Source organism: Lagopus leucura, unplaced genomic scaffold (genome assembly GCF_019238085.1).
Source record: "Lagopus leucura isolate 7727_CA_CO unplaced genomic scaffold, USGS_WTPT01 Super-Scaffold_100029, whole genome shotgun sequence".
In the NCBI taxonomy this organism is placed as follows: Eukaryota; Metazoa; Chordata; class Aves; order Galliformes; family Phasianidae; genus Lagopus; species Lagopus leucura.
In genome coordinates this window covers 3527374-3551937 of record NW_024962280.1, presented here as the reverse complement: position 1 = coordinate 3551937, position 24564 = coordinate 3527374, and the positions used below count along the sequence as shown (strand labels likewise).

Below are 24564 nucleotides of genomic sequence, written 5' to 3'. Positions count from 1 at the left end.
CATGTGAGCAGGGAGGCTGTGCAGCACTTTCCCATCAGAGGGCAGTAGGGTCCTGCGAGTGCTGCCATTTCCCTCTAATGCTACCATCATAAACTAGCTAATAAGGTTTTTGGAATAAAATAACTGTGGGTTTGATGTAATGATCATCACTTATAAAACTTTCAATCATTAAGAAACAATTTTTTGAATGTCTGACTATGTGCTATTCCTGCTGCACCCAAAGCTGTATATTTTTATGATCTGCACAAGGACACAATACAGCAGCAGCCTTCCTTAGATGATGCCACGAACTGGCTCAACAACGTCCCTAAGAAATCCATCCAGTCCTTTCCAACTCTAGCAAACTGTCATAGGAGATGACCTGTCAGATTTGTTAAGCTGAAAGGTTGGTTGTTCTTAAAGAGTTCCCTTGGAAGATCCACCCACAGATGCATGGTATTCAATGCACAAAAGGATGGGGAGCAGTGCAGGCACATCACCTTTCTCACAGAAGGTCCCAGTCCATCCAGCACTGCACGTGCAGGCTCCGCTCACATGGTCACACGCAGCCCCATTCTGGCACTGGCAGCTGTGCTTGCAGCTGGGACCAAAGCTTCCTTCAGGACATCCTGCAGCGAGGAATCCAAACCAGATACGGGGTGAATGGTGGAGCAGAGAGAAATTTTTAGACAAATGAATTCTTACTGCTTGCAAAAGAGGATTCGAGGTGTTAAGGTAATGCCTTACATCTGATATCATTAAGTGCTCTCCTTGGGCTTGTTTATTAAAACTCCACTGTTTAGGAAAATGTCAGGGTGTTAGAAGACTGAATTCTGCTCAGGAAAAAATATATTGATTGTGAGAGCAGCAAAGCCTGCAACTCCACTCTTTCTGCTTGATGGTCTAGCACTGCTAACATGCCCAAGTCCTCCGGGACACCCACTGCCAGGAGGGGAAGGCTCCCATCCCCACTGCCTCCTTGTGAGCCATATCCTCTGTTTTCCTGCAAATCCTCATTCCCTAGAAAGCTGGAGAAAATGTGGAACGTGATGGACTCCTGCAGACAGCTGCATAATTCACTCTCGGGCTCTGCTTTAAAACACATCACATTCATGGGACAGCCTAACACGTTACATCTGTGGGACAGATTAATGGTTACATCTCCACAGCAGTTCATGTTAAGAGTTTGAAAAGATTTGCATGCTGCTCTCTATCTGAAGGAAAAGGCAGCACTTGAGAACGAAAATAACTTCTTCCAGGGTTATAGGAAAATAAGTCAAGAACAGGGCCAGTTGCCTAATTGACATTAGATATTTTGGACAAGCTGAAATGTAGAGATGCCTAGGCATCAAATACATATAATTAAAGTGGAACAAAACACAGACTGAAGAAAACAGCAAATCTAAAGAGGGAATATCGGGGGTAGCCAAAAGCTTTGTCAGAAGCAATGGCTTCCTGCTTGCATTGCCTCTGTCAGAGAAGATGAAGACCAGCTCTTTGTCTGCTTCCTATCTGCAGAGATGGCATTTTTAGAGAGGTCAAGAGAGAAGGACAAGTGGAGTTGGCAGCTACGGCCTTCCCATAGCTGTCCTTTCACTCCCTGTGGGCCAACAGCAATAAGAGCCCTAAGATAGTCTTTTGAGGGTTTTTGCCTTTGGGTCACCACTCCAGATTAATTGTTCTGACATTTCTGTGTGACACCAGCAGATAATTCTGCCTGCACTACTGAGATTCTGGCAGCTGGTTCTGTGCTACTGTAAGACTGTTTAACAGATAAAATCTTCATTTTCTTCAATAGCAACAATAACAACAATAACAAAATAGCTTAACTATGCAACTTACTGCCATGAGACGAGTGGATACCAAATGTTTGCATGGAATCAAAAAAGGGAATAGGCACATTAGTTGGAAGAAAATACCAAACTGTATTAAATATAGACACATTGCTTCTGTTTTAAGAAACTTCCAAATGACAAATTGCTGAAGCCTGGGAAAACGTATCAGAAATCCTCTATATGACTGTTTTTATCCTCTCCGGGCATCTGCTATTGACCCCTGCTGGAGATGGATTGGTGGAGATCCTGGGTCGCTGGTAAGGCCATGGGACATTCTTGTTGTTAATTATTGGAGGATCCTAAATCTTCTTGATCCTGCATCTGTTATGTCCACACAAAACATTTCTCAATGCCTGGTCTTAAAGAGCATTTATGAAGATATGCATACCTACAACTAAATAAATATAACCAATATGGAAAACCTTACACTACATACCAAACATACATCAAATCTTATTACTCACATTAAATCCTAAGATTCAAAACAGCCATTTAGGCCTGAAAACAACCTGTCTGGGATCCAAATTAGTGACAGCATCAGACCCTGCTGAAACCCAGCAGGCGGCTGCGAGGAGGACAAATTCCTGCTCCTTGCTTTTCCAAATTCCCTTTGCTGACAAAAGGGAGACTCACTCTGCTCGCAGTGCTCCCCGGTGAATCCTGGCTCACAGAAGCAGGACCCGGTGACAGGATCGCAGCTCCCATCGCTGTTATTGCAGGCACAGGAGTTTTCGCAGCGCTGTCCCCAGTGGCCGCTATTGCAGGCTGCAATGCAAAGCAGTGTTTATGTTGAGAACGAGCTCTGAGCTCGGCCGAGGGATGATTTCACTTATAAATAAGAGAACAGAAAGGATGCAAAATAAACACAGAGACGTTCGTAGGGATAAAATATCAGCTGTTAACTGATACAGCAAAAATAGGCATAACTGGGATTAGCTGGTTGTACAACATGTAACTTGTTAGCAGCCAGCCGCCTGCAGAAGTTCTGAATGAGAAGGTAGCTTCTCCCCCTCCTGAAAGCTGGGTGTCTTTCTGCCTTTGTCAAGGACATGGAAATGGGCTCGGCAGAAGTGTGACTGGATGAGATTGGCTGTCGTGTGTTAGGCAGGGATTCAGACTTCAAATAATCTAATAGCTGGCTTTCTGGCCTTGAAATGACAGAAGAAAATGGGAGCCTCAGAAGTGGGCTGCCTCTGAAAATTAAGCTTTTTTCAGGTATGTACGAAAGGCTCGAGTGCCTGGTGTTGGAACACTCGCCTTTGACTTTTGGCAAGACAGATAAGGATTCCTCATTTCTGTGCAGAGGGATATTTTTATTTTAGTACAAACCGTTTATTGAATGGGAGGGAAGCAGGGACAAGCAAAGTCCTAAGAGAAAAATATATGCCTCTTTTCCCCTCTACTGAGAAACGTGTGTTTTATCTCTCTATCTCTATACGAGCGCCTGAACTCTTCTAAAACTCAACAAAAACAAAAAATAAACAAGAAGGATCTCCATACTTGAGAATTTACAGGGAAAGGGGGAAAAGGAAGCTCAGCTTCATGGGATCGCCTTCATTGTCTGGAGAGTTTCTACAGAAAATCATAGCAGATTTTCAAACGGTTGCAAATCACCCTGAAGCAGTTTTTCTCTCCCAGCTGTGTGTTGACAGTGGCTGCTGGAAAAGAAAAACACCCCTTGTTTTAAGACAAGCACAGCTAAAACTGGAAGCATGACTAAGATTTCTTTTCAAAATACGGGGAGATGAAATGTGGACACAGAAACCTCAGCGTCTTTGTTCAGGCATCGCGCCGCTTTCGTTCTGAAAATCATATAACACGATTATGACAGCGTGCCACAGCCAAAGCGCAGCATCTCCTTCCTTTCATGTAAGAGTAAGGATGAATATGTCAATTAGGACCAGAAAAAACGGTTTTGGAGCTGAATATCTGTTTCATGCCCAGGCTGCAATAGCTGAAGAGCTGCCTGACTGAGAGGTTTCTGCAAAACAACTTTTGTCATAGCTCTTCCCAAACATAAATAAAAGCTTTTCTTCGCCATGGTCACGTAATTCTTTAGACAGTCTGAGGATTTCTGGGAAGTTATCTAAATGGCTCCATGTATTTCTTACTGGTTGAACTTAAAATTCACAAATTGGAGGAGGCTTCAAATTCTCCCAGAATTTTCTTCAGCATCAGGCCTGAGAAGCCAGATCCAAAACTTACTTCCGTCAACACCTGCAATTAATTGGTATTAATTTCAAGTTTAGAGAGAGCTTTGTGCTCTCTTGGATTTTTGCAAGAGGGATTGTAACAGATCAAGCAGAAAAGATGTAAACAGAACAAAAGGAGAGAATCAACCAGAATGGGTTGGCATTCCAATAGTGCTGTCTAAAAAGGGCAAATCTGGGCTCTTACATTGCCACCAATGCAGAGAGCTACGCTAAAGTCAATGGAAGGATGTGTTGCTCTTCCAGAGAACAGAGCTTCTCCCAGCATTTGTATGCACAAGTTCGGGGGCGACCTTAAGACACAAGACTGTACATGTCACTCACTTGTTGGATAAATCTCCCCTAAACAGTGTGAAAATGGAGGAACTAATCTTTAAACTAATATGTGCAGGAAATGAAAAACAGAACTGTCAGTCAAAGTGCCGACAGTGGGCGAAGGGATCCACAGTGTTGAAACAAGAGCTTATATCAATACTTGGTGCTTCATCGGCCATCTATTTCAACACTTTGAACCTAGATAATTAAGGATTATATCCATCCAGGCTGTGCAAACCCACAAATACACCATTTCAGGAGCAATAAGATTAGCAAAAGTCTATGAAAAAAAAAAACGTAATAGGCTAAGAACAAACAGAGCTGGCTCTTACAGTAGCAGATGAGTCTCTGTGAGATACCACATGTGATAGATAGCAAGTCTGTGTTTGACTTACGGTGCTTGCAGTCGTGACCAGTCCAGCCAGGGGGACACATGCACTCCCCAGTGATGTGGTGACAAAAAGCATCACTGCTGCAGCTGCATGGCAGCAGGCAGTTTTGTCCATAGTATCCAACAGGGCAGGCTGAAAGCAGAGGAGCAAACTGCAAGTTCGCCTAGATAATAATTCAGGCACAGATCTTTTCAAACAAGACAGCAACAGCTTGTCCCCTAAAACATGCACTAGCTGGATCCAGGAAGCAAAAATGGTGAAATGAAGGAAGCATCTGCAATTTGTGTACTGAGTGGCTAGGGCTGAATCCTGTAAGCGGAACAGTTTTGCCTTTTGGATACTTCTGCCCATGAGTATCAGCCAGAGGAAAAATCATCTCCAAAGCACTGGGTGATTTTGTGATGAACAAGGAGAAAACACATGCCAGCATGGAAGCCTTGCATGAAGCACTCTGTCCTGAATGTCTGTCTGTCCTGGCAGCCTCAACATACTCAGCTGAGGAAGGAGCTGTGCTCCAGCAGCATAGACTGGGGGCTTGAGGGTATTCTCATGGTCTGTGATGGGTCTACACAGACAGTGCTGATATCACTCTTTATCCTCACACTTTAATACAGAATTAGTGCAATAAATTTGCATTGCTGCCTATATAACCCATGGGGCCAGTTGCTCAGCACCTCTCACCAAGCAATCAGAACTACAATGCAATTATTATGGCTATTTAATACTGCCTTTCTAACTAAATATGGCTTTAATTATAACATCAATTTGGGATGCAGTTTAGCCTTTCTTTGGTGTTTATCTGTTACCTGCCTCTGTCTGCAAAACATAGTCAAACTCGACCTGGGAAACATTTCAGGCTGCAGAGTGCTTTATTTTGGGTCAGTGTCCCTAATGCCACAAAAATCTCACAGAACAGAAAGAAGGCAAAATCCACATCAGAAGCTGAATTTTCACCCAGGCATTATGTTATCTCTGTGGACTGTAAGTGCTTTCAAGGGAAACCCTCTGAAAGAGCCAACAGAACCCTACAGTGCAGCATGCAGGAATACATCTAAAGGCAGACACAAAGGCTCTCTTCCAGCTTGCCTTGCATGTCTGTTTTGTGGTTTGGTTTCTGATCCAGTAACACTGTGAGCATATGGGTATATATGAAAAATGAATTTCCACACTCAGCCAAGAAAAATCTAGACTGAAGCTCAGGAGAAGAGGGTTGCATTTGTATTTCTGCTGGGCTGGATGCAGGAGGTGCTTTGAAGAGCTGCATTTCTAGCTGGTATAATTGGCATCCTGTTTTTCATACCCAGATTCACCTCCCATGCCAAGAGCAGAGGGGAAGCCCCTGACCCCTTGGCAATGCAATGTCCTGGAGAATTTATTCACTCCTTTATCAGTTTTCCAGAGTAATGCATTCCTTTTTGTTTCCTTCATTGATTCCGAGTCCTATTCTGATTGGACCGAGTGACCTCCAGATGTATCTTCTAGCCTGAACCATTCACCAACTCTCTGCAAGAGCTCCAAGGGCACACTTTGTGCACCCAGGCCAGCATACAAATCACTGTTATTAATGGAGTTGGGAGGACACGATAGGATAACTGCACAATGCTCCCTTTCTATGAGCAATCCCACTGAGTGGATGTCATAAGTTCTCCATCAAGACTCACCCTTTACCTGTACTTCAAGCAAAGCACATTGGGTTGCAGCAGTTTTGGTAGACAATGCCATAATCCAGCTCTTCAACCTCTCTGCCAAAGCAAAGCACTCCCTACCCTAACCCCGCATGGAACGTACCTGTCTCACACATGGCACCAGTTTTCCCAGCTGGGCAAATACAACGCCCAGTCTCTGGGTCACAGGGTGCTCCCCCGCAGCTGCAGCTCTGCCTGCAGTCCACCCCAAACCTCCCGGGCTGGCAAGCTGTCAGAGGAAACCCAAACAGCTGATTAGTACAGCAAAGCATTTGAAAGATAACAGCATTCACCCTCCATAGCAATTTTAAACAGAGCTGTGCTGGCACAGAGTGATCTACGTCAGCGTCACTGTCTTATTCTAACAACAACTGTACTTTTTTATCTGCAGCTTCTGCATCTGAACATAAGGTACATAGTAAGCTTTCCCACCTAGTGTGTACCTCCCAGGGAAACTTGCAGTGAGTACCTACAGGAATGGCATTTTTCTCCATGGAAACCAGGCGGGCATGGACGCTTGCAGGCTCCCGTCTCGTGGTCACACAAAACGTTGGTGGAACAGTTGCACCTCAGTTTGCAACCAGCCCCATAAAAGCCTGGTGTGCATGCTGGAAAATGCAAGTAAAGGCACGGCGTGTGTGAGGAAATGGAAGAGATAAAGAAACTTAACAGAAGTCAGAACAATAATCAGCAGAACATGACAGAAAAATCTACTGTAACACGTATTTCAGAGGTGTTGATAATGAAGTGGAAGCAACAATTAAACACGTGCACACTCACTGCTAAGAAGTCGTTGCTTAAATGCAACCCAGAAACAGAATGAGAGTACTTGAGGCTATATTAGACTACGAGGATATGAAATATCATCACTCCCATTCTTCACCAAACTCCCAGATGCAGTGCCATGAATCCGATGTGCTACTGTGTGCCCAGGGAGGAACTGTGAGGGAGAATATTGCTTTACTCCAGCTCTGCCTACAGAGACATACAAACAGGAATGCAGAACACAATTCTCTCTGAACTATGCCCAAAACTACACAGAATAACCTGAATTCAAAGACCTGGAAAGCTAAAGGAAAACCAGCATTACAAACCATTTACAAATGAGCCTCCTTGTGTAAAACACAGTTTTTGCCACTTATTTGCTGTCTGCATGAAAAAAAAAAAAAGAGCAAAAGTGAAAACTCCCACAATCTTCATTATTTAGAGTTGTAATAGAGTTTGGTTTCTAGATTGCTGAAAAACAGCACTGTTGCACTGCATTCCCAGTGGTGCCCCTGCAGGCTCTGTGATATCGGGCACTCACAGAGGCCGCAATATGAAAAATCAGAGACAAAATAATTAGTGGAATATGAATTTACCATTAGCAGCAGCACAGTAAAGCTCATGGGAGGAGGAAGGAGGCATGCAGAGAGGACAAAGGAATAAACAGACAGGGGGAACGTCCCTTCCTGCTGTACCTTTCTGGCATTTCTTGCCATGATATCCAGGCTTGCAGCTGCAGGTCCCGTTCTGTGCACTGCATCCCAGCGTGTGCTCCTTCACACACTGACACTCCTGTGAGCAGCCCACACCGAAAGCCCACCTGGGACAGGCTGCAGGCAGGTTAAAGGGAATCATTAGGTCTGTAATTAGGCATGAGTTATCTGAAATCACACCCTTGTGCAGGATGCAATGACTGCGAAAAGTGCCTACTTTCCTATGGCAGTGCCTATTAGTGTGTGGGTGTGTAAAATGCAGTTCATAGGATTCCTATATAAAGTAATTAACTCCATTCCAAGCAATATGTGGCAAATGCAAGAATCAGAAATGTTTTGACACAAACTTAGTTAAGTTTTGGAATGAAAAATATTTGGATATAGCCCAGAACAAAAGTTTCATGACAAAAGAAAAAAATCAAGCAACTATTTTCTATCTTGCATGGATTTTCCAAACAAAAACTGTAAGTGAAAAGCAACTGGACTGCCTGTTTTATGACGCTTTTGTGTTTTGATCCATTTTATTCCCATTTAACATTTGGTTGCATTCACGGCTGTGCTTTTGTGCTATGAGCATTCCCACTTCAGGACAAATCCTGGATGTCTCAGCTGGGAAATCCACGCAGGGAAGGAGACACAAATTTAGGGAAAGCTAAAGTTTGTGCTTATGACTTTTGATTGACCATAGGGTGAGCAATGAAATTATCAGACTTGAACCTTATCCACAACCCTAACTTTAACATGCCCAACCCAAATCACCCTATAGCCCTCACTTTTACACATTAACAAACCTCAGCTCCTACAGCAAGGATTAATTGCTGCAGAAGGCGGCAAATGGAGTTTCTGGGGCCTCACAGAGTATCTGAGAAGTCTTCCATCTTCTGTTCCTCTCTAATTGCAGAGCTCATGGACTATGAACATCCCCAGTGTGAGCTCTCCTGCTAACACCACCCAGCAAGCCCTATCCCAAAGTCTTGCTCATTTTGGACACATGTGGAATCTTTGTAAGTCTGCTATGCTGTGCACACATTACACAAACTGATCAGGAAGGCTGCTGGGACTTACTGAGGTGGCAGAAGCGTCCGTACAGCCCAGGGTCACACAAACAGGCTCCATACAGCCGGTGGCAGTGGCCGCTGTTGGCACAGTTGCATGGTTTGTTGCAGTTCTTCCCAAAAAATCCCTTGGGACAACCTTTGGAGTGAATAAATGCAGGCAATGCATCAGTTGTTAAGGATTTAAATGAACACCAGGTCAGCTCTCTTTTGAAGGGTGCTACAGAAAATACCGTGTTGATGGCCTCAGGCTGAGCCTCTGCACAGGCCACTGGAGCAAAGCCCTTGCTTTCCCTCATCCATTTTCTTGCCTTTATTTAAACAAACATCACTCGAGGCACTCCACGGGGCTGCATTATGTCCCACAAAATGGAAACTATTGTCATGTGGCCAAGATGTACCACACGCCATATGACAGACAGGGAGAAATGATGGGAGATGGCAAAGCCTCAGGCTCACGCTACACCTGGCGGGATGAGGGAGCTCATACCGTCTTCACAAAATGGCCCCTGGACTCCTGGTGGGCAGCGACACAGCCCTGTGATGGGGTCGCAGGAGCCTCCGTTCTGGCACTTGCAGGTACTGGCACAACCGTCACCGTACGTGCCCTGGGAGCAGGCTGCAGGGAGAGCAGAAAGAGTGAATGGGCCCCCTGACATCCTGCCCCTGTGCTCCACATGGAGCAAAATGAGAAGGCAGGCATCAGAACTGGGAAGAAAATAATCCCTGTAGTCAAGCAGTCTCTGAGCAATGTCATAGTCTTTCTATATAGGGCAAAAACATTCCCCTAATGTTTACTAGATGATTCTAAAGCGATGTCTGAAACAACCAAATTAACTCAAGTGAAGAGTACCCATTGTGTGGTACCCATACTCTCCCCTGTGTATGCTTCACACAATTCATGGGCTCAGAACAACTGCCTAGGAAGTACCAAGCTTGAAAATACAGCACAGTTTTATACAGTTGGAAATGCATGTTTTGAACACCTCCCATCCACCAATAACCATTACGAAAATGCTGTGTTTTTAATTATACGTTCTCCAAAATTCCACAGCTGCCCATATACAGAATTGGGTCCACAACAGCATGGCATTCCTTCTTATTGCTCTGATTACTCCGGTGCAAAAAATAAAAAAAAATAAAAAAAATTAGTGGTGAAATAGAGCACTGTTCCTGTTTGCACCTTCAGCCAGTTGAGTAACTGCAGTTGCTGGAGCCATTTGACTTAACTGACATTTTATCAATGTACATTAAGAAACTTGACATTTCACATCCATTTTCATTTGGTTTCTATGGTGTATTATTATAGAAATACAGTTCCAGATTTCTCAGCTCCTTAGCTTACCCTAAGCCCATGAACTACGCCATTCTTTTTTTTTCATTTGAGAAAGAAAGAAAAAAGAATGAAAGCCATCACATTTGGTTACTTCATACAGATTAGATGTCGTATTTATTCTTGTCAGTGCTTGCTTCGTTGAACTGCAGGTATGGCTTAACACAGTTCCATTAGTCTGCATTCTCTAAATGCCAAAGTTAAATTCCAAAACATTACACGCATGGATATCTAGTGTAAATATAGAGCAAAAATGTTATTATTATTTATGAAGTGAACTGAAGAATTTCCTGTCCTGAAATTTTTGTAATCTCTCTAGAACCTCTACAGCACCATGAATGTCAGTAAAATCATCTTAACATAGCAGCCTGAGTAGTCGTAGGTAGAAATCATCATTTCAATTCTCTTCACTCCTATTCCTTCAGCTCCCCTTGGTGTTTACAAACCAAATCTCGATCCACACAATTTACACCTAACGTGTCATACTGTAATAAAATGTTGATCTGGAAGTGAAAAAGCTGCGCTCCTTGAAGAGCTTCTTGGATTAAAAGTACAGCAGTTTATTCCCGTTTCCTCCCTATCTTCAGTGTCACAGCTCCAGGACAAAGTCGCTGCCTTTCAAACGAGTTCAATGCACTGTACTCACTTTCGTTGCAGGTAATGCCGGTCCACCCAGGTGAGCAAACACAGCCACTGCTCTCACTGTTACATCTGCCTCCATTCATACAATCCTCACAGCTCAAGCTGCAGTCATTGCCAAAAGTATTATCAAGGCAAACTGAAAGGAAAAAAATGCAGAAGGCTCAGTGAGCGTCAGACAAAACACTTCTGGAGGCTCTTAGCTGTCCTTCCAGATGCACAAGTACAAAAGGGAACGTGCGTGACATTGACAATCAGAAAAAAAGCCTATTCAAGTCATTAGCGTTCATGCTGGAAGCACTGCAAATATCACCAAGCCGTGCCAAAATGTACTCCCAAGTGGACATTCCCAAATTTTCCGCTTCAAATTTTAATCTGAATAAAAGGAAAACTGGGTCTGCAGCTGGAATTCATGCTCTTAAATACTGTGATTCCCCATCAAAGAGCATTTAAAAGTACTTTTTAAGAGCAAATAGCCTTCAGAAAAATTGAAATTGTGCTAATGCTAAAAATAATTGTGTACAACAAAAAATATTTACTGGGAGAGAACCTTTTCTCCTTGTGAGGCTCACCTTGTTGTTCTGTGATTTTAGTAGGTGCATTCTGTGCTGTAAAGCACAGACAAGCAATATTTTTAACAGCATAGTTTGAGTTATTCTAGGAAGACAAAGGATAATACACATTTATCACTTCTTTGTTTCCTCTTGGTTCTAGCAAGGGTAATTCCAGGCAGAAAAACTAAGAAATACAAAAATGCATTTGTGCCTCCCCATCCTGCCCTCCTTCTCTGCCCAGTTATGAACACACACAGGCACACACTCTTCTTTGTGGGCTCTGTTAACAAAGGAAGAGAAAAATAAGGGTTCCTCTTAGCTAAAATGCATTGGTGACAAGAAGATCTTATCCATGTGGTCAGACTATTGCTTTGCAGGCTTTACAAATGTGGCTGGAGCCTTTTTAGAAGGGGATTTTAGAAAACATCTGAGAGCAAGCTGGCAGATTACTTCAGCTTGCAGCAAGTCAGCAGACTGGTTGCTTTTCACCAGCAATTTTCTGTGTGGGGCCAGATTTCCTTAAAGTCTCAGCACCCGACTGTTCCTCCTTCTAAAGCTGAGCAAACGCCCAGGTTTGCAGAGGCATTGAGAATCTCAGTGCTCCCACTCGGAACAAGCTGAAAATGCATACTTCAGAAGAAGAATACAAATTACCACTATAAACTTCACGCTTCTACATTAGAAAGTCATTTAGTTTATAGAAAATCATTAATTATTTGCTCCATTTAATCATTTAAAGCATATATATTTTTTTAATAATATAGATTCCAGCACAAAAATACAGGGATATTTGAGAAGTAAAACAACTTACTGAGCCATGAGTTTCTTTCCTTCCTCACCTTTTCCTACAAACCATCACATGCTGTAAATCCTCAGCTTTAGAAAAAGAGCAGGTGCTCACTATGACTAAAAATCCCCATGCTTGTCTGGCTAAACATAGATAAAACATACAAAAACTTGTTAATAAATATTTGGTTGAGGTTTGCCCATGGTTATCTCATTTACCAGTTTCCTAATTGATTATCAGCATTGTCGAGTATACCTGGATGCTATGTGATCTCGGAGGCCTAAATGGTTGTGTTGATCATAGCTGAGACCAGCTCCTGATTCATTGCCTGTAGGGCACAGCCCTCAGATGAGTAATTAGAGCTAATACCAAAATCATAGGGCATATGTAACAAGCATGAGTGAGCCATCAGCACTCATCAAAAGGTTTAGCGTTGGGTTTGAGCCCTTCTATGGTGCGGTTTCCATTTCCTAGGGAGAAACTGATGCTGTGTAGAGTGCAGAGGGTGCAAAGTTTGAAGCAGCACAGGACATGGTGTTCTGCACCCAATCCTATGGCTATGTGCATTCGTGGGCTCTGCTGCCTCATCTCTATGTAGTTACCACCCTGAGAACGTGCCCCAGCCACCACCAAAGCATCTGAACCTCCAGAGGGAAGTCATGTGAGTCTTTTTAATTCACAAATAAGAACATGCACTCACCAGCTCTGTGCACCAGCGTCAGCTCCCCTCGCTGATCCTCATCCTCACGCAGGGCCCCGAGCACATAGTGCAGGAGCTGGGGGGCACCTCTGAACTGCAGCCCCGGAGCCCCTGCAAAGCCCGACACTGCTGAGTCCCCTCCTAACACTGACACACAATGCATACAAGGTTAGGATGGCATCCCCAGACTTTCTCCTCAGCACCCATCTTGCATTTGTGCTTTGGTGCTCGGTGACTTCCCAGCTATGCTTTGGTACATCGTGTTGCAGCCGATTTGTTTTCTGGTTTATGGATATGAACTGTTTTTGATGCCCAAGGTAAGAGACAAGGAGAAACAAAAATACTTCTCTATTTTCTGTAATTGAACCCTGGGCCTCAGATGAGACCATCCCTGTTACTGTGCCATATTTTAAATGGGAGTTTAATTTTCTCCACCTGAAGTTCACAGTGAGTGAAGGTCATTACTCTCACTCATCTGGGGGATGACAAAGACAGAGCAAGTCTGGCTGCCCATTTCCAAAAACTACAACTGAAGTCTTACCGTGATAGGAAATCAGCTGGCTTTCTTTCAGTTGGTTAAATCAAACCTTGCTTAAAATTTAGCGGCTGCTAACATAGGTTATAAAATTAGGTTGCTGATCTGGCTGCTTTGGCAGAAATCCAGAATCATGCCACTGACTCCATCACAGCAGAACCTGGACACCTCAGGTTGGGCTCCCAAAATCCCAGGACCTGTGAAGATCCCAGTTCTGAGTTCCCAGTTGAGAAATACTGACCAACCCTTCAGGATGCAACAGGAACTCACCGATGCAGGAGCGCCGGTCAGCGCCCAGCCGGAACCCTTCCTTGCAGGCACATTCATACGACCCCAGGGAATTAATGCAGACGTGATCGCAGTTGCCATTCTCAAGACGACATTCATCCACATCTAATAAACAGGCATAAAGGCTGGTTAGTGCCTCTGTTGGGAAAGTGCTCTCTGTACAGGGCCAGAGCTATTCTGAACATAAGGAAACCAAATTTTTTTAGTACTTTGGGGCTATTGAGGGTATTAAAACATTTCAGCTCAGCATGGAAGAGATCATTCCACCTATGTTTTTGCCTCAAGTGAAAACAGCTGCTTTAAGCTGTTAAGCTCTGTTGATCCTTTGGCTATTCTGAGGGCTCTCTTTTTGCAGAAGTAGTCTTTAAAACACATCCACATACAGCATGCACAGAGAGGGGGAAAGGTCCCTGATTCATCTCCCATGGCCCATCTGTCCTTTCTGGATGTCGGCTTACTGTATTCCAACATTACAAAGTGGAAATTTCATTTTTAAACCATGCTGAGCTGGGCGGGATCAGTGCAGGGCACTCACCATCGCAGCCACAGCCGTCAGCACTGGGCTGGAAGCCTGCTCTACAGCTGCACTCGTAGCTGCCCACGTAGTTGATGCAGAACTGGGAGCAGCACGACTCGCCGGTCTCGCATTCATCCAGGTCTGCAAGGATGGGGCAGCTCAGTCAGCGCTGGACTGAACTCTCACCCCAGCATCAGAATGCAATGCACACACATAGCAAGCAGCTATTGCAAGGCAGTTTGCTTTTAACAGAGCTCTAGCCTAACAGCGCAGCTGCTGGGGGGCCAGCCTGCAAAGTGCAAATGTAGCCTCTTGAGAACTGACAGCTTTCTGCTATACATAGATGTGGTACATATCTATAACAGGTACCCTGGGCACAGATGCACCTGTGGTTAGATCTTAGAATGATAGAATCACAGCATGGTTAGGTTGGGAGGGACCTTAAAGCCCACTCAGCTCCACCCCTGCCATGGGCTGGCTGCCACCACCAGCTCAGGCTGCCCAGGCTTTGGGCACCTCCAGGGATGGGGCATCCACAGCTCTGGGCAGCAGTGCCAGGGCCTCACTGCCCCCTGCATTAAGAATCTCCTCCTAAATATCTAAACTAAATCTCCCTCTTTCAGTTTAAAACCATTCCCCCCTGTCCTGTCACTATCAGACTACTTAAAATGCTGATCTCCTTCCCATTTATTAGCTCCCTTTAAGTACTAGAAGGCAGTTAAGAGGTATCCCTGGAGCCTTCCCTTCTCCAGGCTGAATAAGCCCAGCTCCCTCAATCTTTCTTCTGAAGAGAGAAGCTCCACCCCTCTAAGCATCTCTGTGGCCCTTCTGTGGACCTGCTCCAAAACCTCTTTGTCATTGTCATCAAGGTCATTCTCACACTGGCATCCCCAGGCCTGAATGCACTACTGCTGCTGGCATCTCACGAGGGCAGAACCCTCTCCCTGCTGCCAAACCTCTGCTGATGCAGCCCAGGGCACATTGGCCTTAAGGGCTGCAAGTGCATACCACCAGCTCAAAGATTCAAGAATCGAGCTGCTATCTTCTGACTGCAGGCTCCTGGCAGATCTCCCCCTCCCAGCCTGCTGCCCTGCTCAGTGGCCATTGAAGGCCATTTTGTCAATGCTGAGTTTGCAAAACATTTCTGAACGTTACCCAGGCGAAGAGCCGCAGATGGGAAAGGTCTGTGTCTCAATTAACCTTGGAGAGAGCACCAACGTTATTAGGAAGCATGGGCAGGAGAAAGAGGAGAAGGAAAATGTAATTAATCAGTCAAGGTGAAGAGGTCAGCACAAAAATTATTAATGTAGGTTATTTGGACATGGAGTGTTTTCCAGAAATGTCACAAGCTGAGCTTCTCTGCACTTTGTCAGATGACACCTTGCTCTGGGGTCTATTAGCAGCCCATTGTCTGTGCAGGAATGCAAAATGTGCCTCCAAAAGAAGGAAATTTTTGCTGTTAAGAGCAGCTTTGCACTACCTTGGCCTTGCCAAGCCCTTGACCTCTGCTCTCCCTCCCTGGCTGTGGCCAGCAGGGTAGTTCTCACATTGACATCTCCATTAGCAAGTCACTGCCTCCTCCTCAGCACAGGAATGTGGCTGAAGGAACCTTCTCAGCCCAACTCATTGGCTCAGGATCCATGTCTGCCTTCCTCTCTCCTTCCTTTATATTCTCATTTTTTGTGCCCCAGCATCAGCCACCCTTACAGAGCTGTGCTTTCCTCCTGCCCTGCCCATCCATCCTCCTTGCTCTTTTCTCCTTTGAGGACCTTTGTCCATGCTGTCCCCAGAGCTCCCACTCCTTGCCTCTCTCTTTCCATCTAACTGTTCTTTTCCACAATGCCTGCTCCTTTTTTTCCCTCTCTCTTCTTGTCTATTCCTTGAAATTTTAATGGCATAGTGATAATAGAACGAGATAGCGTAGCAAAAGCTGTAAAGAAAAACAATCCTGTCATAAAAACATATAAAACATGAAGGAATTTTTAAGCTCTTTTTGAAGCAAAAACAACTGTAATTCTATGGCTTCCACTTCCTAAGTGACACTTCACACAGCTCACCACTAAGCACGGAAACAGAATAACTTCCACAGCACAAAGCAGAGTCTGCACGTGCAGCACTGCTGAAAAACAGCTAACTTAATGCAGCTGTAACCCAATGCAGTCGTAATGCTCCCATCCCAAAATGGCTAGAGAGGGAAGGAAAACAAAACAAAGCCTCAGCAATGTGTTGCTTGGGCTGCATGCAGACATGGTCTTGACAGCATGAATTGTACCCTGGGTTACCTGTGCATGCCTTGCCATCTGAGCTGAGCACATAGCCACCGTGGCAGGAGCAGCGTGGCCCTGTTGCCGTGTGCTCGCAGCCGTGGGAGCACCCACCGTTGTCCTTCTGGCAGCTGTCCACTATCTCCATTTCAATGCCTTGTGGAGAAACAAATAAAAGGGATGGTAAAAATGAGCACAAGTGGAGAGGCACTGGAGAACAAGCAAAATGCTGGCAAGGAAGAGAAAGCCAGCTCACACCTGCATGCAGAAACATCACAGCCCTGAGCCACTGAACTATGCAGATAGGCAGCACGCTCTGCCCTTGTCCCAGAGGAATGGAAGCATTCGAATAGACCAAGTGAGTCAGCTCTACCAAGCGTGTCTGTGCTTTCCAAAAAGCTGCTTTCAGTTGATTTCCAAGCACAAATTCAGTATGTTTTCATCACAGAGTTCCACTGCTGAGGCCGATATCTAGCCAACAACCTACAGGCTTTGACCCTTCAATGGGGAGACAACACGATGCTGACATCAGTCCCCTTCACCCTGACAGATCTCCCCACTCTCCCACACTTGCCTGGGCACAGACATTTTGGTCAGGTTCAGTGGAAACCTTCATATAGGAAGAGGAACATCTATCCATCTCTTTCCTATCCAGCTACTTCATGAAATGATTTCTTTAGGAAGAAGCTCGATTATAAAGCCTAATTCTCTTCAATTAACCCTATTGCTGCCTTAGAAGGCAATCTACAGAGGAATTTTCCATGCTGTGCAGGGGGGCTGAGAAACAACGCCCCTAAAGGAGCCATTGTACAGCCAGAAACGTTGCTCAGAGCAGCATGTGGTAGAGCTGGCACAGATGGATGGCATTTCCCCTCTTTTGCACCTCATAGATACATCTCCATTGGTGGCACTGATCCTACTCCATTTTTCCTTTCAGCTTACCTGGAAGAGGACATCAATTTGAGGAAGATATATGGAAGGCTACATCTAATCCACTGTGTGATTGTTTGCATCAGGGAAAAGAAATCTAGGCTGCTGTCCAGTATGCTAAGTTGGGATTTACAAACCCAGCCTTTATGCATTATCTTTGCCATTTACTTTGTCTTAGTTGTTCATTAGTAAAACACGGATTTCCCTATGCTGCTGGGGAAATGATAGAATAAACAAAGACTGTGAATTGCTCAAACACTGTGATAATCCTGATCACAAAAATATGCAGAATGTTTGTGTTGATATTGCTTGCTCCATAGCTTTGTGCATAAGGCACAGAGAATCCCCATTCACAGAGACCTGCTGAACACTGAGGTAAAAATATGATATATTGTACATTATTATATTGCTTTCCATGTACATTGATAGTTTCGAAGCAATTTTCATCCTTATTAAATATTTCTTACACACAGATTCTTGAAGTACACATTCACTCTCTGGCACACCATGCATTTTCCTAAAGAAATCCTGCTGAAAGTTCCTGCACTGTAATATTGGACTGAATGATCACTGCCCAGCTCTGCTAAAACAGGTCATGCTTTTGTCTGCATTTCAGTGAGCTTATGTTATGTCCATAATAACACCAACTCTCCCACACCATCTCTTTTATTAACCTAATCTTACCCTTAAGGACAGTGCAGGGATCGCCTCCCAACACGCCAATCCCCCGCTCAAGGACGGCATTGCAGCTTAGGAAACCCTGCTGTGCGCACAGGGAAGAAAACAGGGCTCACTTACTTTAGCTTGGGAAATTTTAGCTGTTCCAATGTATTTTTTTTTCATTCTAAATCTTGTTTTATTTCCCCTTTTTAAGCATCTACTTAACAGTGTCAGTAATCTCTGCAGAAACATGAGTAAACCTATGCAGATGAAGACAAGAGCAGAATGTCATGTTGGTTTTCTTCCGCATCAGACTAGGCATGTAAGAAAATGGGGAGAGGTAGGGCAGAAATGAATACATTTCATAGAACAGCAATATTTTGGTGGTGCTGGAATAGAATTCACCAGGCTCTGAAGATAAACCAACAGGGAGATTTGCTCTTTGAAATGCAGTAATTAAGGTCAGTGAACAGAGGCTTAAGAAGGTATCAACCTGCAAAAACGGCAATAGCAGAAGATGAAGAAAATAATATTAAGCTTGAGTTTTTGCATATACTTATTTTGCTGGGAGTGTTAATCCAACTGAATTAAAAATGAAGCATAGCAGTTGGCAGATAAGGCAACCTGAAAGGCAGAGCTGTAAAGCTGTCACTTACGGTAGCACTGCTTCCCATCAGCCCCCAGCTCGAAGCCGGGATTACAGGCACAGGTGAAGGATCCCAGCGTGTTCACACAGCGATGAGCACACCTGGCTTTCCCTTCTGCACACTCGTCAATGTCTAGGAAGCAGAGAGAAAGGCAAAGACACTAACAAAAATATTGCCTTATGATCACGTGGCTGCGTTTCCAAACGTCCAGTGGAAAGAGCATCTTGATGTGAGTCCACAAATGACAGCATCTGACGGATCCAGGAACACTGAACTCACAGCATTATTCTCCAAAATAATAGTTTTTTTCTACTCAGTGCTGACCTTGAGCCCCTCACCACGAATTTTTACATCAGACATCATATTTACTGTATCAGCCAATGTGTGAGGGTTGCCCTGAAAGTAATGCCTCCTATTTTATTATGTTGGCTCATGATGTCAGAAGCAGATGGTGATGGTATGTTCCACTCAGAGTATGGCACTCATTGACATTCATCGATGTTTGTTGAACATTTATGGAGACCAAATGGTGAATGTGAGCAAACTGAGGCAGTGGACGTTGTGTTTCAGCAGTGACAACATGATCCAGATGGCCGTGCACAGCTGTCACACTGTGCAATGAGAAGCACCTCAATCAGCTCATCACAGTGCTGACTATGTCAAAAAACAGTGCGTTGTAGCTGAGAATTTGCTCTATTAAACAGTGTAATTGTGCTCTTTGTATCTGCTGTAGTTTCCATGGTAACAAATAGAAGGCATTACTTTTGGAGCAACCAACATAACTTCTCTGTATTTCCTCTAACAAGAGCAATGGTAACAGAAGCCATGTGAAGAACGCAGACAAAAGTCCTAACTCCTTCTACCCTAAAATTAGCAGTAGGTCCTCACAGCCATTACATTCAAAGTAGTGGAACAAGAAATATTTATTTCCTGAGTGTTAAATGATTTGGATTAAATGGCAGCAAGTACAATGGAGACAGATCCTCTCTGTCACATCCACAAATCCTGAAGTTCCTTCTGCAGAGAGGAATCCCCTCTCCACAGAGGAGAAAATAGAAAAGGCAAGGAGCTGTATGCAGGGAGTTACATGCCACTAAAGGCATATATCTTCCTAAAGTCTCAGTGGAAGGGAAGGGAACTTTATTTGTACTAGATAGTGCTGCCATGTAGCACAGCTGCACACCCCCAGCCTGCACGCAGACACAGCACACGCCTACCCACCTCCTGCTCCTGCTTTGGTTCTGACACTGCACTTGCATAATGCAGATTATACCCTGCAACGATCCAGGGACAGAGCACCTCATGTCCAGGAGCTGCTGCCAGGCATGCAGCTCCTTGCTCTTTACTCCAGAAAACAGCTTTCTAACAGCTCCACTCCATATGTGCTGTAATCAGACCTATGCTCACAGACTCCTGCACTTGAACACAAGAAGCTTTACGAATGCAATCAGCCTACTTGCAGAAAGAGACCCCAGGCAACGCAAACACCATACACTGACCCATGGAGATTGCAGGATGAATGACAGCTGCTCTGAAGTGGCCATGTGTGTAGCTGCTGTTTAGAATAAAATGGATTATTTCTCCTTATTTTGTCATAAAATGTCAATTTGCAAGTAGAAAAATGTTGGCAGTTGCTGGAAAAGTTCTTTTCTCTTATTATACTTTTCAAAAAAGAAAGCAAAAACTGGAGAGCCATCCCACAGCCACCATGGCGTACTCATTTCTTCATATCTGGTAAACACAGCTAATAGCTAAAGCATGACACCTCCCTGCCCTGATTTCCTTCTAGCTCATTTTACAGAGTCAGATACCAGCTTGAATTTGGCAAAAAACATGGAATAGTTTCTAAGAGAAACATATATATATGTATATTCATGTTAGGAAATGATGCCTAATAACTCATGACTGTTGCCATGAGGTCAGAAAGAAAATTTGTTCCAGTATGTAACATTGCTAGTTATCTAGTGCTTCATTTTATACATAAATTAACAGAACTGTCAACGTTTATTCAAGATAAAATGAGGAATATGTTGACCCCATTATCAAACTCACTGCTGTTTCACTAATTAATCGTCACCATAGAGGCTACACTACTTGAAACTACTTTTTGGTGTTGAAAATGCTTTTTCAGTAACCTTACACATGAGTCATCCCAACAGGACTGGGATCATCAAGGTGCGCTGTGCTCCCTAAGGAAGGGTTTACAGGCAGCTGAGTAAAATACTTTGTATGCAATCAGCATCCTGTACAGAGACCCACAGAGATAACACGAGTCCAGTATTGGTACAATCTTGGCCAAGTGTTCAAAAAGAGGAGTTTAAAATTAATGTGACTGAATGCGTGCCCTGATCCTGACAAGGCTGTTAGAAACCTGCACATCATGAAGTCCACGGGTGCTCTGTGCTTCATTAAACTGACAAATTCTTGCTTCCAAGCACCATATTGAAGAGAAAAGCAGCAATTCTGGTTACTAATTTCCACACATTTCAGGTCATAAATGCTTCAGATCCCTTTGAAAATCCCAGCCTAAATGCAGGACTTCGGAATTCAACTTTTTAAGCTCTTCTCTTTGGAAAAAGTAGACTTCGTGATTTCTTTCTTCACAGTACTTTCTTTATGAATATGGAAACAGTTCTCCAGCTAAAAAGCGCTTTGAATTCTAAATAGGTTTTCGGTGACCTGGTTCAAAGTGTTACCTGAACCAATTTCTCAGGCGCTGTATCTGGGGCATTATTTTAAAGGGACACTACAGGAATAACACTACAGCACTGTGAAATCCCACTGCTAGAAACAGTGATTGAAGAGATCATGGAATAATTGCCATCATGAAGGTGCCCCTCCATGACTACTGGCTGATGCACGTATCACAAAGAGAAATGCTGCTTCAATAAAACATGTACATATTTTTCCAACATATTTCTTTTACACAGAATCACAGAATGTCCAGGGCCGGAAGGGACCTCAAGGATCACGAATCTCCAACCCTCCTGCTGCATGCAGGGCCACCAACCTCCCCATCTGATACCAGACCAGGCTGCCCAGGGCTCCATCCAACCTAGCTTTGAACACCTCTAGGATGGGGCATCCGCAGCCTCTCTGGGCAGCAGCTGTTCCAGCACCTCACCACTCACTTTCTAAAGAACTTAATTAAATAGAACTTTTTAATTCAAAGCCCAATAAGCCAGAACACCGAACAATACTTTCCTTCTAATAGAGTCCACAGTTTCTTACCTAAGCAGGACTTCTTGTCTGTAGAAAGATAATGCCCTGGGTGACACTCGCATTTGGCAGATCCTCTCTCATTTTGACAGATGTGTGAGCATCCTCCATTCCCACTTGTGCAGGGGTCTATCACTGAAACCAATTAGAGCACACTGTCAGCTTAAAGGTCACGCCTGTGCCTGAGAACAGTCTTACCTGCCATCGCTGCAACCACTGCTGAGATTACGATACTGTGAAAGATTGGACTGAGAAAACATCTGACACAAGTTGAGGTATGGTTAAATCCGTTGTTTTTCTGTCTGCTATTTTCTCTGATCCTGGACAGCGTTTTCCATAGATCAGCAGCACTATAAAATGAGGGAAATTGTGGTTGTATTCCTCTTTGTAAGCAGGACGGGGAGAGTAGCTTTTATCCTTATTTCACCATAACTGAGTAAATTTCAAGAGTTGTTCTAAACAATAGCAATTAGTACACCAGTGTTTGAACCCATAAGCACACTTAACATGAAGTTTGCCAAAGAATAATGTATATGTAGAAGTCTCCAAAGAAAATACTTGCTGAAGAGCACCAGAAGACCTCCTTCAATTTAACAACACGTGGCATTAATGTTATTCACCAAGGTTTTTCACTCTTATTCAGCAATAACATGCAGTTTCAAGGATAAGCAGTTCTAAGTGATGAGTACTTAAAAATACATTTATAAAGTGCCTGCAGAAGTCTCTACCTCAAAAACTTCACTGTGGTTAATGTGTTTATTTCTGAAGTGCATGGTTGCTGGAAGCAAACTGATGTGTTTGCACAAAGACTTTGTCCATACACAAACTGGCCTACTGGGACTGCTTGGACAGCATGATTTGGGTTAAGAGCCAGAGTCTTCATACTAAAATCTGATATTTTGCACAGAGCTGGTGTTCCAGTTGGAGTTCAGTTACATTGACACGCTGGTGAATAACAGCATGCAGGCAAATTTGTGAGATGTTTTTGAAAAATGAGTCCTTCAGCATTCTAAACCATTTAAAACTCAAGGCTATTTCCTTACAATTCATGCTGTAACATAGTTTTAGCTTCTTACTAATTACTGACTGATTCGAAACACTGGACCAATGCTCCACACTTGCCTCCAGCCTGACTTCTCCTTCACTTCTCCTTCATATCAAGTTCTATTCAGAGTAACTTCTAGAGGGGAACTAGGAAAGAAAGCCAGCATCAGTTGAAGGTGTTTTCTTCCAGACTTTGCTCCATTGGCTACCCACACACATATATGTTTAGCTATGAAGAAGGTGCTGGGAGAACAAGACCTTTATTTTGCAGTGGTGGTGCATTAAATATGGCGGTGCATTTTTTTTTCCCCACATCCTCCAAGTTTTGCTTTTTTAACCTACGTAGCCAGTGCTATTTTATGTCACTGTTGGCAACAGAGGACACTGCCCCAGAACACCTTCAAATTTCCTCATTTCACCTCCTGACATCCCAAGAACACAGCCACTCGAGTGTGCAGGCTGAGAATTTGACAAGATAGCATAAAATAATATCACAGTTAAGGATTTAGAACTGAATTTTTCTGTTGGACTTTCAGCACGATAGGTTGCAAATAGGTTTTCAAGGGACAGCAGCACTTCATCTTATGTGACACTTTCAAGGCTGACAGCTTGGCTCTGCAGTTAAACAGCTGCCTGTCTACAAAGGATTTAGCTGCAAGCAAGAACTCTTTCTCTGACTGATACGAAATATTATTTGTTGATTCTTTGTTATTATTATTATTTGGATAAATTAAGTGAAATCACTATCACACAGCATCTGTTAAACCTACATATTATAAAGGTTTTCAGAGCATCTAAAGCTTTAATTTGAGAATGATTACAGCAGAGAACAAGACTTGTAATAATCTGTGACATGACTACAAGCAAACAACAAATTATAGGGTACGTGGTAGTAAAATGTAGTAATTTGAATAAAAAATAGCAGCCTTGGAAGTCCCTAGACAAGATAAAAATTCGTAAAGGAAAGAGATTTTCAGAACATAAAGCAACTACAGATTGACTTGCTTTACTTGCTTTTGTTTCATTCTGACATATCTGTTTCTTGCTGTCATGGGCAGGTTTCAGGAAAAGCTAGAAACATCTCATTAATGTTCTTTCTTCTAAGCATTTGTCTCATATTGTCTGACTTGTTAACATTATTGGGTAACAGACTACATCCTATGAAACTCTATTCCAAGCTGTTAAATGCCGTGTTCAAAAAACAAAGACCAAGAAAACCCCAAACAATCCCAGAACTGATCTGTTCCCAGGCTGTCCTGAGACACAGAATCGTACCATAGAATCATAAAATGGCCTGGGTTGAAAAGGACCACAATGCTCATCCAGTTCCAACCCCCTGCTGTGTGCAGGTCACCAACCAGCAGACCAGGCTGCCCAGAGCCACATCCAGCCTGGCCTTGAATGCCTGCAGAGATGGGGCATCCACAACCTCCTTGGGCAACCTGAAAAAGCCACACCAAGGCACTGATTTGAGGCAGCAACAATGCTCTTGGGAAAG

The 24564-nt window shown here is 43.8% G+C and overlaps 1 protein-coding gene across 1 annotated transcript in view; it reads right to left on the bottom strand.

The window, feature by feature from the left end:
* Positions 1-24564, bottom strand: part of LOC122185341 (multiple epidermal growth factor-like domains protein 6) — a 159462-nt gene that overhangs the window by 23120 nt on the left and 111778 nt on the right. The window contains exons 7-21 of the mRNA XM_042881036.1: positions 22035-22157; positions 18813-18935; positions 16585-16722; positions 14321-14443; positions 13768-13890; positions 12963-13073; positions 10929-11060; positions 9440-9568; positions 8960-9088; positions 7877-8011; positions 6890-7024; positions 6520-6645; positions 4735-4863; positions 2448-2579; positions 480-608 (exon numbers count right to left, since the gene is read on the bottom strand). Of these exons, the coding sequence (XP_042736970.1) occupies positions 480-608; positions 2448-2579; positions 4735-4863; positions 6520-6645; positions 6890-7024; positions 7877-8011; positions 8960-9088; positions 9440-9568; positions 10929-11060; positions 12963-13073; positions 13768-13890; positions 14321-14443; positions 16585-16722; positions 18813-18935; positions 22035-22157 (1917 nt within the window). The remainder of the gene's footprint in view (positions 1-479; positions 609-2447; positions 2580-4734; positions 4864-6519; positions 6646-6889; positions 7025-7876; positions 8012-8959; positions 9089-9439; positions 9569-10928; positions 11061-12962; positions 13074-13767; positions 13891-14320; positions 14444-16584; positions 16723-18812; positions 18936-22034; positions 22158-24564) is intronic.